Source organism: Manis javanica, chromosome 4, assembly GCF_040802235.1.
Source record: "Manis javanica isolate MJ-LG chromosome 4, MJ_LKY, whole genome shotgun sequence".
Lineage (NCBI taxonomy): Eukaryota > Metazoa > Chordata > Mammalia > Pholidota > Manidae > Manis > Manis javanica.
This window is the reverse complement of record NC_133159.1, coordinates 109,505,591-109,520,543: the sequence shown is the minus strand read 5'-3', so window position 1 is coordinate 109,520,543 and position 14,953 is coordinate 109,505,591. Positions and strand designations below refer to the sequence as shown.

General features: G+C 42.2%; 2 protein-coding genes across 6 annotated transcripts in view; one reads left to right on the top strand and one right to left on the bottom strand.

Annotated features, from left to right (window-relative positions):
• TDRKH (tudor and KH domain containing) overlaps positions 1-5,785 on the top strand; it is a 28,244-nt gene extending 22,459 nt beyond the window's left edge. For 4 of the 5 annotated variants that reach the window (XM_017659770.3, XM_017659766.3, XM_017659767.3 and 1 more), the window contains 10 exons: positions 515-704; positions 1,374-1,513; positions 1,613-1,934; positions 2,709-2,869; positions 3,060-3,232; positions 3,456-3,520; positions 3,799-3,950; positions 4,176-4,271; positions 4,533-4,629; positions 5,092-5,785. In XM_017659770.3, the coding sequence (XP_017515259.1) occupies positions 515-704; positions 1,374-1,513; positions 1,613-1,934; positions 2,709-2,869; positions 3,060-3,232; positions 3,456-3,520; positions 3,799-3,950; positions 4,176-4,271; positions 4,533-4,629; positions 5,092-5,264 (1,569 nt within the window). In that variant the 3' untranslated portion in view covers positions 5,265-5,785. Of the gene's footprint in view, positions 1-514; positions 705-1,373; positions 1,514-1,612; positions 1,935-2,708; positions 2,870-3,059; positions 3,233-3,455; positions 3,521-3,798; positions 3,951-4,175; positions 4,272-4,532; positions 4,630-4,837; positions 4,914-5,091 lie in introns of all 5 variants that reach the window. The other variant, XM_017659769.3, reaches the window with a different exon arrangement.
• A 1,061-nt stretch (positions 5,786-6,846) lies between these two features.
• On the bottom strand, positions 6,847-10,170 carry OAZ3 (ornithine decarboxylase antizyme 3). Its single transcript, XM_017659771.3, is given in 6 exon segments — positions 6,847-7,447; positions 8,188-8,273; positions 8,772-8,947; positions 9,709-9,783; positions 9,785-9,845; positions 10,136-10,170. Coding segments are annotated over 6 exon segments (561 nt in total). The 5' UTR covers positions 10,156-10,170; the 3' UTR covers positions 6,847-7,304.
• Between the last annotated feature and the right edge of the window lie 4,783 nt (positions 10,171-14,953).

Here is a 14,953-nt window from a genome sequence, read left to right as displayed (position 1 = left end):
CACCCCATCCCACAGAACCCACCCTTACTATGTATATTTTTCAAAGAAATACATAAACTTTTCAGCTAACTATGCTATTTTCCTTCTAAAGATGAGTACTCCCTGGAGAATGGATGACTTAGCCTGAAACAGTGGGTTTTTGATTGGATGATTCTCAGCGTGGTATAGTTTGAACTGTCATTTTCTGTGGAATTGACAGTAAATACTGAATTGCTACCATCTTCACTGTTCAGTTGGAATGTCAAAAAAACAAAATTTTCTCTAATCCAAATAAAATTAGGGGGAAAGAGTTCAAAACACAAAGAGAAACTTTTGAATTAACTGCTATTTGGGGTTACTTTGTTGCTAATCTCCTTCCATAAGTACAAGTAGTTGAAGACTGCTTATAGCATCCTGATTTAGCTGATAACTGTCCAATTCCATGTACCTCCAGGGTCAGGTTGAGAGTGTCCTTAGCTGACCCAAATGGGAGCTTTCAGAGCATACTGCCATGTATCCTTCCTTCTCTCTGCAGCTGCAGAAACAGACAGGCGCCCGGATTGATGTGGACACAGAGGATGTAGGCGATGAGCGAGTGCTGCTCCTCAGTGGTTTTCCTGTTCAGGTGTGCAAGGCCAAAGCAGCAATCCATCAGATCCTGACCGAGAACACCCCAGTGTCTGAGCAGCTTTCAGTTCCCCAGAGATCTGTGGGCAGAATCATAGGTACCATGGGACCGCTTCCTCTGTTTCCTTTTTCTGTACATTTGCCTTACTTTGACACCGTCCCAGGGCTTTTTCCTAGCCTTCCTCCCCTCACTTTGCTGAGAATAAAAGGACAGGGATGTGGAGCCAGAGCTTTACTTTTTTACAGAACCAGTGGTAAAGCAAAATGCATTACCTCAAGAAGTTGTATGATCTGAACCTTACAAATAGATTCCGGAAGGGTTCAGGTAAATGTATTTACCTCATAGATTTTTAAAGGGCAGCTAAGCCTTCTCATTTTATCCCAAATCATTCAAGGTGTAGAACTGTAGAGCATTCCTTGTGCTGCTATTAGCAGCTGAGAAATGTCCTGTTGCTGGTCCAGTGTTCCACACACCAGTGTAGGTTATCTTCTACTGAAGAGATAAAGGCCAAGTGTCTAAAAAATGGAAATGACAAAGTTAACCTGGCCAGTGTGTAGAGTTTAAATGACATGCGAAGAGCAAATGGTCCAGTATTTCCCTTCATACAGTAAGGATTAAAGTAGCTCCTGCTTTCCATTCAATATCTTACATTCTGTTCAATTTGGAAGTAAGAACTGACTCTCTCCCAGGATCTATAAAACAGTGATATCTCTAGTTAAGTTTGGTTAAGAGGTAAGGACAGGTTTTCATGTGTTGTTTAATGCAGGGAGAGGTGGCGAGACAATTCGTTCTATCTGTAAAGCCTCTGGAGCCAAAATTACCTGTGACAAAGAACCAGAGGGGATGTTACTACTATCAAGACTTATAAAAATCTCAGGAACACAGAAGGAAGTGACGGCAGCCAAGGCAAGGAGCTGATTGACTTGTGTCTGTGAATGAGAAGAAACCCTTACTCTATCCTGGCCCAAAATACATAGATATCATCCCTTCTCTTATTTTCCACAGTATTTGATACTGGAGAAAGTTTCAGAAGATGAAGAACTTCGGAAGAGAATTACCCATTCTGCAGAAACCAGAGTCCCACGCAAGCAACCCATCAGTGTAAGAAGAAAGGAAGTAACAGAGTCTGATGGAACTGGAGAACCAGCTTTATGGGAAAAAACTGTTAGTAGCATGGAGCCGGTTGTACTGCTGGCGGTTCCTCCCTGCAAAGGAGGTGGTGATGTGGCTGTTGTAGGGCCAGAAGAGGGTTCCTGGGAGAAACCTGGTGGTGACAACTTTCATAAGTCTGGAGCCCAGACCAATCCAGAGATGTCCATGTTTGAAAGTAAGTAACAAAGGAAACCCATAATCCCAAATAGGAAGCAATTAAAAATACTTTATTTTTTCTTGACTACACTTACAAGTCTCTCATCACAGATAAGCCCTGGTAATATTTTACCTGGATTAGTATGAAAAATGAGTAATATTTGTCTGAATGATGGAGAATGTTACAGAAATATGCTAGTTCATAGGAAACTAGTCTGTAATACATCATATCATTCACATGATATTCTTTCCCAAGCAACAGGAAAATACTCAGACTGATTTTTTTTTCCCCTGTCTCATTCCTGTTTTTAAAAACCATCACCATTCAAGAAGAATGAAAACGTTGTGAGCTTTCTCTTATATGCATAGGCACTAGAAAGAGCAGGAAAGACCAGGGCCCCTAAGAGGTTCACAGACTTGTCCAGGGCCACATAATGAGTCAGTAGTAGAATGGGATCTGGAATAAGCCCTCATCTGTCTATGTGCCTTTTCACTGATCCATGCTGCAGCTAGCACATGGAGGATTTATTTGAGTACGTGGCAGATGACTAAGAATGTAAACTCTTACTACAGTTACAGAAAGATACAGGACATAACTTGATACCTTTCTTCAGATGTTCTTTTATGATTTATCCAGTTGTCACTCCAATCATTTTTTAAGTAGTAATAGCCATTTGTATCTCTCACCCCCTCCCCATGCAGTCTCCCCATTTCAACCAGAGATGATTCTGGTATGGTCATCATATTAGATGGTGATGTTTCTTAAGCCTCACCTGCTTATCCATCTGTTTAGTCCCCAGTCCAGACTTCAGTTTCCATGCTGATGAGTTCCTAGAAGTCTATGTCTCTGCTTCTGAACATCCTAACCACTTCTGGATCCAAATCATTGGTTCCCGCAGCCTGCAGTTGGATAAGCTTGTCAATGAGATGACCCAACACTATGAGAACAGTCTGGTGAGTTGCCATGGGGATAGAGCTGGGGTTTGATTAAAAGGGGCATATCTTTTTCATTGTGATATATTCTCTTCTCTTTCTATGGAGCAACTGCTCGTTCTTTCTTCTTTCTGGTATTCCCTGTATATCTGTTTTTTAGCCCACCCCTTCCCTAACTCTCCCCCATCCTGATCCTCATCCCCATGTATAGCCTGAAGACTTGACTGTACATGTAGGAGACATCGTAGCAGCACCTTTACCTACAAATGGTTCCTGGTATCGTGCCCGGGTCCTTGGCACCTTGGAAAATGGGAACCTGGACCTTTACTTTGTTGACTTTGGAGATAATGGAGATTGCCCACTGAGGGACCTCAGGGCACTCAGGTCAGTGTGGAGGCAAGGGTAGAGTCAGACTGGAATCCCAGCTGTTGACTCCGTCCTGGCCATAGGGTGGTGAGGTCATTACCAGAGGGATTGGAAGAGAACCTGTTTACCAGGAGCAGATGATTATCTTCTCCCACTAGCTTAATTGGTGCCGTCTAGAAGTGAGGAATGTAAGAAAGTTCTTCTGGCTCTGGAATTCTAATTTCAATTTCTTTCCCTTTAGGAGTGACTTCCTAAGCCTTCCATTTCAAGCAATAGAGTGCAGTCTGGCACAGATTGCCCCCTCAGGTAAATTGGTCATAATTCTATTTATTGATCTTGCCTCCAAATAGAGTGACTCTCATGCAGCACATGAGGGGGTTCCCACTTTCCCAACCTTTCTGAGTTGTGGGGGTACAGGTGTCTTTTCCTCACCAGTGTTGGAAAGCAGCAGCCAAAAACCTGCCTGGCAGTCAACAAAGGTACCTTCCTGAGTAGAAAGAGGTAGTTCCTGTTTTCCTCCAGGGTATAATCCTCCCCATCAGCACTGACTTCTTCTTAATGCCCTCCCTACAATCATTCGCCAGGTGAACAATGGGAAGAGGATGCTTTGGATGAGTTTGACAGACTCACTCACTGTGCTGACTGGAAACCCCTCGTGGCCAAGATCTCCAGCTATGTCCAGACTGGGATCTCAACTTGGCCCAAGATATATTTATATGATACTAGCAATGGGAAGGTAAGATTGGGGTTCATTGATTCCTCACTATCTCTTCAGTACATTTACAATCTCATTTACTTTTTCTTTCTCAGGAACTCTTATTTGATGTTACTTCTACCTAGTAAGATTCTGCTTAGCATCCCACCAAAGGAATATCTTTAATCAGTACTAGAACTTCTGCCCTATTTCCTTAGATTTAATTTACCCTTCTTACAGAGAGAACATCATTCCCTTTCTTTCCAGAAACTTGATATTGGGTTAGAATTAGTTCGTAAAGGATATGCAGTTGAGCTTCCTGACGACATGGAAGAAAACAGAGCTGCTGTGTTGCAAGATGTGGTAAGTGAACCATTGTAGTCATTTCCTGGGGGCAAACTTGGTGCCTCGAGACATGAAGGCTTCTAGTTATGCATGACACTTTGTAGAGAGCCTTTCTAAGGACTCTGAATTACCACACTAGTTGATCAAAGGAGACAGTGTGTCCTCCTCATCAGCCAAACTCAGTTGCCTTAACCAAATACTGCGAGTGATATCATAGGATGGCCTCACCTTTCTCACCAACCTACACATTCTTCCTTTTTCTCATTTTCATCCCCTCAGGCTACAGAAACAGATGTCTCTCTTAGCAGTATGCTCACTGAAACCAAGAAGAGCTCTGGAGAGATAGCACATACCCTGTCCTGCCTCAGCTTATCAGGTACAAACAGCATGTCCTTCCTAGAGCATCTTTGGAAGCTATCATTTCTCAGTTAAGTCTCTCCAAACTAGGGAGATTGTTAGGACCTGACCCTTCACCAAGGTGGTCTTTGAGCACCAGGAAACCCATTTTGCCCCTGGGTCTCAGTGGCAGTGCCTGCTAGCTTAGGGCAGTGTCTAACTTTTTCCTTCTCTCTTCTGCTAAGTAGAAGCTGCTTCTATGTCTGGTGATGATAACCTTGAAGATGATTACTTGCTCTGAAGTCAGCTTCAGCCATCTGCTGTGTGAGTGGAGCTATCTGTCTGTAGCAACATGAAAGTAATAAGGGTGACAACAGGGACCTTTACTCTCTCTTCCTGTAGCTACCTTAATACTACTGTTCTGCAGGTTAACTTGTTCTCAGAGTGAGCCCTTCTGGCTCTGGGATTCTGATTTAAATTCTAAGCTTTTTGTCTTTGTCAGGATTTGGTGCCTGGAGAGAGGAGCCTATGATAGAGATCTATGCAGTTATTATACACATGATCTGGCTTGCTGTGGACCAAATGCATTTTCTCCTTCCACTGGACTACAAGAAAGAGTGTGGGGTAGAGGAAGACAAATACATGCCCCTACTCCATCCCACATCCCCCTTCTAGTGTTTGGATATTTCTGTGTCACTTCAGGCTACTCAGCATCCAGCTTGTTCCCCTCAGTCATAAAGTACACTACTGCTAGGCTGTGTCCTTTGTGAGGATGGGAAACAGCCAGGGTTTGGTCACTGTAAGTGATGACTGCAGATGGCTAACTCACTTCATCAGGCAACTCTGGCAAAGGGAAGATTTTGAGTGGTGAGCTCGAAGACTGCAGTTAAGACAAAGGCAAAAATCAACATAATCACATTAAAAGGCCTCAGGAAGTGAGAAGAGCATACTGTCTCCCAGCCTCAACTACTGATGTTACTGGAGACAGGTTTTTTAAACTGCTCCAGCAATTTCCCTGTAAACTTCAGTTAAAATACATGTAGACAAGGAGAGAGTAACTCAGGAAATACTCCAAACTGTTAGTATAGTATCTATAATACAGATATACACACATATCCATTGAGAGAAAGAGAATGTAAATAGTTCTTTAAGTCACTTGAGGGATTCTTTGTTGAATAAAGTTCTCAAGAAAACTATCTAAAGTTAAATGTTGATTGAATTACAAGATGGAAACGGGCCTTTTGGGTATCTTCTGAACCTAAATCGTGAAAATTGCCAAATGTCTCAGAGGGGCTCATCTATGAAGCAAGCATCCCTCTCATGCACAAATCATAGTCTTTCCCCTTAATTTCAGAATTAACCATTCACTAAGAACCAGGACCAATCTGGGTTTTGATTATGTAAATAAGACCCCACCTAAACTACTGGGAAGAAAAGGCCTAGATTGATTCTAGAAACCTGGGTTCTAGAAATATATCTCCACCATAAACTTCCTGTGAGACTTTAGAGAGCCTGTTATGCTTTACAGCATCTCTCCATTTCTGACAGTATCGTGAGGACCCAATGAGAACAGGAACCATACTTGAAAGTAAATATTATCAATGTGGGTGGTAGAATAATAGCAAATGGACTCTTTTTTTTTTTAAAGGATCAGCAAGATAAAATTAGCACATAAGGATACTGTATGCAGATTTTTTAAAATCTAGAAATTAGATCTACCCATATACTACATAACAACTGTATTTTCCCATATCCACAATTTTCAAAATTTATTTTCTCAGAAAAATCTCAGTACCAATTAGAAAGCTTCCAGTGAAGGAGCATTTCTCATGAGTAGCTCATGTAGTCGTGGAGGAATCAGTGCAGGGCTGCTTTGACTGGACATTTCAAATTTTGGCTGCAGTGACTTAATTCACTGAAGCTGGCATGGCCTTGGAATTGGAGCTGCTTTACAACTGAGTAATGCGGCCAGTTGGTCCCCAGTTTCCTCGGCTCCTCAGCCTTTATTAAGAGGTTCCCTGTTATAAATCATAGGACTTGCTCTGGAATATGAGTACTCACTCCTAGCTGCAGTTTGTTAGTGTGCATAGCAGTCTATGTAGTATAGCCTTTATGTCTGGTTGGTTTACATCCCATTCTCATGGGTTATTCTTCCAATACAAACCTGTAATTTCTTGCTGCCTGGAATGCCCTCTTTTATGCTTCCTACTTATTTTGTCAAAATCGTCACCTTGAACCAAAACTACAGGATCCACATACCTTCTCTGATTTCCTCCACATCCAAAGAGAAGGAATTAGTACTTGCCTCCAGTTTGAACTGGAATATATGGATGAAGTCTCCCAAAAAGGCTTTTCTTTCTGAATTCCTTAGTGCTTGGTTCTCTCAGGCTCTCAGAAAATGATTAGAATGCTGGTAAATGACTGGGAGGGGTGGGAGAAAGGCAGAAGGAGCCTAAAATCTTTGGGTCCCCTCCCTTTCTGGTCCAGGCCCCTCTGATCTACTCAATCATTAAACATTTATTCTACAGTGAATTCAGCTCCATAAGGTTCATGTTTCACTCCAGCCAACCCCACCTTTGCCCCCAAAACCAGTGAACACTTGATGGCACTACCCTTTATTCCTAGGATGGAAAAAGGTATTCTAAATCACATCCTGGGTCCCTGGTTTCCACTTATCAAGGTTTCCAACACCTCACATAGTAGTAATAAGCACATTCAGGAAGGCTCACTGGGCAGGTGGCCAAGGTCCCTGTCAAGGGAATATACCATAAAGATGACATTGTCCCAGGGAGGGAGGGCAGGGTGATCTGGTCTGACAACTTCAAAGCCCATGTAGCTGAAGGCCCGTAGCAGGGTACCTGTGAAAGGAAAGAAATAACAGTCTTTGAAGCTCAGCACAGCTATTCCACTAAGGGATGGCTGTGAGATAAGCAGTGTGGTGCAGGCATTAGGATGATATGCTTTGAAGCCAAACAGACCTAGACTCTAACCCTGGCTTTAACATTTCATTAACTCTGTAACATTCCAGTTAACCCTTTGAACTTGTTTTTTACATTTGTAAAATGGGGATCATAGAACCTACCTCACAGAATTTACGATTAAATGAAATGTTTATGAACTTTCTAACAGTGGTTTAATAAACTCCTGACCATCTTTCATATCCAACAGTATATTCTCCTTGAGGGAAGAAGTGGCTCCTAAAACATGTGCTACAGCATTTGGTTAAATATATTCCTATCCTCTTGGCCTCATGCTTGGCCCTTTCACACTGTAGGTGCTTAATCAATTTGAGGCTCTTTCTGTTCTACCAGCCACATCCTTTGAATGGATTCTGTGTAACTTCACCAGTGGTCCTTCAGTCTACCTTCTGAAATCTACCTGCACGGCCATCCTGATAATACAGTTGTGACCTGAATGAACAGGGGAAATTTCTTTGGGGGAAATTTGAGGGAGTTGAATTCATGAAGTGCCTGGGCATGCCCTTTTTTAAAGGGTGAGGGAAAGAGGGTCTCCTAAAGGGAAACTTTCCAATGGAAAGTTGCTGTTAGCTGCTTAAACACAAGCACCAACATCCTGGAAGGACAGAGCAGATCCTCACCTCTATCATTCTGGTTGTTTTGGAAGTTTACAAACACGGAGTCCACATTGGTCTTCTCCTCCACATACTCCAGTGTTGCAGTCAAACTAGAGGCCAGAGAAAAAATCATGGTTAATGTAATGTCTAGTGAACTCAGAATCTAGAAAGATGCCTACCTGGGACAAAGAAATCTTGCTTGGTTTTTCCTGACCCAAGCCAGAAAATGAAAGTTGCTAGTCTATTGACTTTTCTCTGAAGCCAGGGGATTGCACACCACTGGATTGACACCCATGCTATGGAAGGGGTCTGGGGAGAAGGGATTACTCTATAAAGACAAACAGCTGGAAAGCACTTCCCATTCAACTCTATGGATCCCCATTTCTGTGTTTGTGATTCTGAGTCCAGCAACCTTCCATGGACAGTTATTCCTTGAACCCCACATCCTGACTTAGCTAGGTTGGTCTGCATGCCAGTTCAGTGGTTTAAATGTATCCAGCTCTGTATCAGTCCTCAGTGGTTAGCACACCCACTACCTGATGATGCCATGATAAAAAGAGTAAAGTCCCCTATCTCCCCTCCCTACTTTCCCTGCCAGGCTTAGTCACCTTTCCTGGTGGCCTTGGTCCAAGGCTCGATATGGGATATCCAGGAAGAGTCGATGGTCACAGAGCAGGCCGTGCCAATGAGCAGAGGTCTGGGGAGTGAGGTGAAAGTGGAAGTCTACCTGCACTGGGTCCTGATGGAGCAGGCAGGCAGTAACCAGCACTGTCAGGTTCCCAGCCTGGAAAAAGAGAAAATGAGAGTAATAATCTGCCTGTGCACTCATCTAGTCCTCAAGTCAGATCTCAGGCTGATTTGGGTGTGTCTGTGGGAGCAAAGAGGGGCCTAATGGGAAGCTCGGGGGAACTGGAGCCAAAGTCTTAACATACCCATTAGTCCTAGGACCTAATTCCACCCCTATCACAGAGCTCTTCTCGATATCAGTCTGGAATCTGGAGTCAGTATATTATTACTGCCTACTAATCTCACCTCAGGGATGCACTAACTCTTGAGAAACATTCACATCAGAGCTTATTCTTTAAACAAAGCTGTGCCATCTATTTGCTGTCTCACCAATAATACTCTTTCACCTTTTCCCCATAATATGGGTTTTCTCTGAATTCCACCATTACTCATTTGAAATGCAGATTACACACAGCCATTGTATTGCAATGTGACACAGGGTGATGCAGTTCTGGGTTCTAGTCCCAGCTTAACATCTTAACAACTTTAGGTCCCAGAAGTCTTAATGTAGTCTGCTCTATTTTTGCTGCCATTTGCTCTTCTCCCATCCTACTCATCACTGCTAGCTCTATGACCTTGACTTGAGATCTCAGAGCCAGAAGCCTTGTTTATAATGCAAGTAGCCCTCACACATGAGCTCCAAGGTCTCTTCTAGGTCTAATCTGTAATTTATTTCCCAACTAGCTAATTATACCTCCTCTGCAAGATATCTCTACAGCAACAAGGGGCTGCCCTGTTGCAATGCAGAAGTCCACTTACCAAATACAATTCTTTCAGCTGGTCGGGATCACCCTGCTTGGTGCTTCTGACCACCTGGAGGCCTGCTAGGGACTCAGGAGCACTGAAGGCAGGAACGGGGCCGGAGTGTCAAGTCCTCCCGTTCTTTATAAGTGATGCTAGTTGGGAAGAAGAGGCCTAAATTAGTTTCTCTGAGTCTGAGATAGGGAAAGGTTCATAACTTCCAGCTACACAGGACCAGGCTCTGGCACTGTCTTCTGTATTTTCTATGGACCGGCCTGTTTATATTTTCTCAAGCCAGCCAGATGTAAAAAGTAAAGTTCCATACATGCTTTCCACCTTACTTTGCTCTTCTCATCTCTTTTGACACTTGGGAAGTTCATTCAAATTCTTATATTTTACTTACAGTTCATATAAACCACCTTAAGTAGAAATGAAAAAAAAGCACCTTTTATAACAAGGCAGCATCCTCTCCCGGAGAGTGATCTTGTATTTGTAACAGTAAAGATAATTGGCGTATGGAGACCAGATGAGGTGGAGGTAGTTCTGTGCTTTTCCCCTCTTGATAAAAGAAAGGGAATAGACACAGGGGTATGACCTGTTACAAGGCAGTTTCTCAGTTCAGTGCCTCTCTGTGGCAAAGTGAGGTTCAGAGATGGGTGGCAGGAGTTTAGGCAACCTAATGCCATTGTGACACCGGTGGGCACTATGACATGGACGAGGGATCAGCCCTTATGTTACTTCACTACTCTGCCACTGCCCTGCCCAACTCTACCCCCTTAACCAAGGCCCCTGTTCAACTAGTATGCACTTCACCGCTGTTTCAAGTCATTAAAAAACTTAAGCCTCTGTAGAGTATACACTGTGCCCATCCAACCTGCCCACTCCCCACATATGCATACACACACCCCACTTCAGCAACTAAAGGGTTGGTCTCTGACACTGCAGGATGCTTCCAAGGCCCTAATTCAGTGGCTGACCTAATTGGTTGGTTCCTGGTTCTTATCAGTTCAATATTTTCATTATCCCTGCTTTTTGTAACCCAGGGGTGCTACATGTTATTGAACTTTCTCATTTCCTTGTAGGGTAGGAATTGCAAACTGCCTCCAGGGACCTGTACAAATAATGGAAATTAGGGAGCTGCTGGGTGGGGCTGTAGCAAAATGGAAAGTTCATACTATGTGTAAAAGAAGGCTACACAGCTCCATCCAGGTGCAGGAATGTAAATTCAGTGATATTTTGTATGATTTTTCACCAGAAACTGGAAAGACAGATTTTTTTTTTTTGAGAGGGCATCTCTCATATTTATTGATCAAATGGTTGTTAACAACAATAAAATTCAGTGTAGGGGGAGTCAATGCTCAATGTACAATCATTAATCCATCTCAAGTCTAATTCTCGTCAGTCTCCAATCTTCTGAAGCATAACGAACAAGTTCTTACATGGTGAACGAATTCTTACATAGTGAATAAATTCTTACATGGTGAACAGTACAAGGGCATTCATCACAGAAACTTTCAGTTTTGATCACGCATTATGACCTATAAACAATCAGGTCAAATATGAATATTCGTTTGATTTTTGTACTTGATTTATATGTTGATCCCACATTTCTCCCTTTATTATTATTATTATTTTTATTTTGAATAAAATGCTTAAGTGGTAGGTAGATGCAAGATAAAGGTAGAAAACATAGTTTAGTGCTGTAAGAGGGCAAATGTAGATGATCAGATGCTCAGGTGTGTGCCTATGGACTAAGTATTAATCCAGGCTAGACAAGGGCAGCAAAACATCCACGGATGCAGAAGATTTCTCTCAAAGCAGGGGGGGTGAGGTTCTGAGCCTCATCTCTGTTGATCCCCAAATTCTCACCTGATGGCCCCCCTGCGACTGTGCCTGTCTTAGGTTGTTCCTCCCTTGAGGAATCTTACCCGTCTCTGGCTAACCAGTCATCTTCCGGGGCCATACAGGGAAATGTAAAGTTGGTAAGTGAGAGAGAAGCCATATTGTTTGAAAAGGTTAGCTTTTTACTTCTTTGCAGATTTATGCCCTGTGGCTTCTATGCTTAGCACTTGTCTCGAGGTATCTTTACCACCTGGAGGAATTATGATACTCGGTAACTTCGATATGAGGCACGAATTCTATTTAAGGGTTGTAATGAGGAAGAAAGAAGAAAAAAGAAAAGCTATAGATGTAGCATATGGAAGGAAACATGGGAGGATTGATTATTTCTTTGACATATCTTCTTGTATAGTACCTTAAGTATGTATAGGTTTTAAACTACTAACTAATTTGCACACACATATTAACATAATAGGAATACGGTGACATAAACAAAGCAAATCTATAATTACCATCCATCTCCAGTGAAGCCAAGAAAACCATGTAGGCACCCTAGGCATTTGTGAAAATTTGTCTATGATATGATGGATATTGTCCAACTGTACTTGAACAGTCTGAGAGAAATCAGACAAATTAAAGCAGCCCATTTCTGGGATCTGTTCACATCCCATATGTTCTTTTAACCGTAGATAGTCTATAGTCATAAGATTTTGGAGCGCTACAACTTGCACCCCTCCCAACTCCTGGTTGAGTTCCAACAGTACAGATCCGGTCAAATTCGTTGTCTCACTGTATGCACATGCCAGCCTAGACATCTCCCTCCTCATTCCTATGGCAAGTCCAGGAGACGATGGGCTGGATGCAGCCACAACCGCAGCATCGTCCGGATCCCTGTGGAGGCTTTTTGATGATCATCCCCCGGCACAAGTCCTCCAGAGAGTGCTGATGCCGGAAGCTCCTCCTCATATCGTATCTTAGTTCATTTTCTGGGTATCCAAGCTAGGCCTTGATCTCCTGCATAGAAACAAACAGACCCTTTGCCCACACTTTGACATGCCCTCTATACCACTGTGCAGAACTCATTGGAGGTCAGCACACAGTAACTGCTTTTTTTTTTTTTTTTAAATTAAGAGAAAGGAATATTATCAGAAAAGAGTACCTCCATAGCTGATCATCTGACACCCTTTAAGTGATCAACATTAAGGATATTTAAACCATGCGTTGATCTTTGATTTACCAATAGTTTTATCCTATCAAGGAGTAATCCCCCTTTTCTTTCTTTTTTTTTTAAATTTTTAATCTACACTTACATGAATACTATGTTTACTATGCTCTCCCCTATATCAGGTCTCCCCTAACAACCACATTACGGTTACTGTCCATCAGCTTAGCAAAATGTTGTAGAGTCACTACTTGTCCTCTCTGTGTTGTGCAGCCCACCCTCCCCTTTCTCCCTCCCCCCCATGCATGCTAATCTTAATACCCCCTTCTTCTTCCCGCCCCCCTTATCCCTCCCTGTCCACCCATCCTCCCCAGTTCCTTTCCCTTTGGTGCCTCTTAGTCCATTTTTGGGTTCTGTAATTCCGCTGCTGTTTTGTTCCTTCAGTTTTTCCTTTGTTCCTATACTCCTCAGATGAGTGAAATCATTTGGTATTTCTCTTTCTCCGCTTGGCTTATTTCACTGAGTATAATACTCTCCAGCTCCATCCATGTTGCTGCAAATGGTTGGATTTTTCCACTTCTTATGGCTGAGTAGTATTCCATTGTGTATCTGTACCACATCTTCTTTATCCATTCATCTACTGATGGACATTTAGGTTGCTTCCAATTCTTGGCTATTGTAAATAGTGCTGCGATAAACATAGGGGTGCATCTGTCTTTCTCAAACTTGATTGCTGCGTTCTTAGGGTAAATTCCTAGGAGTGGAATTCCTGGGTCAAATGCTAGGTCTGTTTTGAGAATTTTGATGAACCTCCATACTGCTTTCCACAATGGTTGAACGTATTTACATTCCCACCAGCAGTGTAGGAGGGTTCCCCTTTCTCCACAGCCTCGCCAACATTTGTTGTTGTTTGTCTTTTGGATGGCAGCTATCCTTACTGATGTGAGGTGATACCTCATTGTAGTTTTAATTTGCATTTCTCTGATAATTAGCGATGTGGAGCATCTTTTCATGTGTCTGTTGGCCATCTGTATTTCTTTTTTAGAGAACTGTCTGTTCAGTTCCTCTGCCCATTTTTTAATTGGGTTATTTGTTTTTTGTTTGTTGAGGCGTGTGAGCTCTTTATATATTCTGGACGTCAAGCCTTTATCGGATCTGTCATTTTCAAATATATTCTCCCATACTGTAGGGTTCCTTTTTGTTCTATTGATGGTGTCTTTCGCTGTACAGATGCTTTTCAGCTTAATGTAGTCCCACTTGCTCATTTTTGCTCTTGTTTTCCTTGCCCGGGAGGTATGTTCAAGAGAGGTCACTCATGTTTATGTCTAAGAGGTTTTTGCCTATGTTTTTTTCCAAGAGTTTAATGGTTTCATGACTTACATTCAGGTCTTTGATCCATTTTGAGTTTACCTTTGTATATGGGGTTAGACAATGGTCCAGTTTCATTCTCCTACATGTAGCTGTCCAGTTTTGCCAGCACCATCTGTTGAAGAGGCTGTCATTTTGCCATTGTATGTCCATGGCTCCTTTATCAAATATTAATTGACCATATATGTTTGGGTTAATTTCTGGAGTCTCTAATCTTTTCCACTGGTCTATGGCTCTGTTCTTGTGCCAGTACCAAATTGTCTTGATTACTATGGCTTTGTAGTAGAGCTTGAAGTTGGGGAGTGAGATCCCCCCTACTTTATTCTTCTTTTTCAGGATTGCTTTGACTATTCAGGGTCCTTGGTGTTTCCATATGAATTTTTGAATTATTTGTTCCAATTCATTGAAGAATGTTGCTGGTAATTTGAGAGGGATTCCATCAAATCTGTATATTGCTTTGGGCAGGATGGCCATTTTGACAATATTAATTCTTCCTAGCCATGAGCATGGGATGAGTTTCCATTTATTATTCTCCCCTTTAATTTCTCTTAAGAGTGACTTGTAATTTTCAGAGTATAAGTCTTTCACTTCTTTGGTTAGGTTTATTCCTAGGTATTTTATTCTTTTTGATGCAATGGTGAATGGAATTGTTTCCTGATTTCTCTTTCTATTGATTCATTGTTAGTGTATAGGAAAGCTACAGATTTCTGTGTGTTAATTTTGTATCCTGCAACTTTGCTGTATTCCGATATCAGTTCTAGTAGTTTTGGAGTGGAGTCTTTAGGGTTTTTTATGTACAGTATCATATCATCTGCAAATAGTGACAGTTTAACTTCTTCTTTACCAATCTGGATTCCTTGTATTTCTTTGTTTTGTCTGATTGCCGTGGCTAGG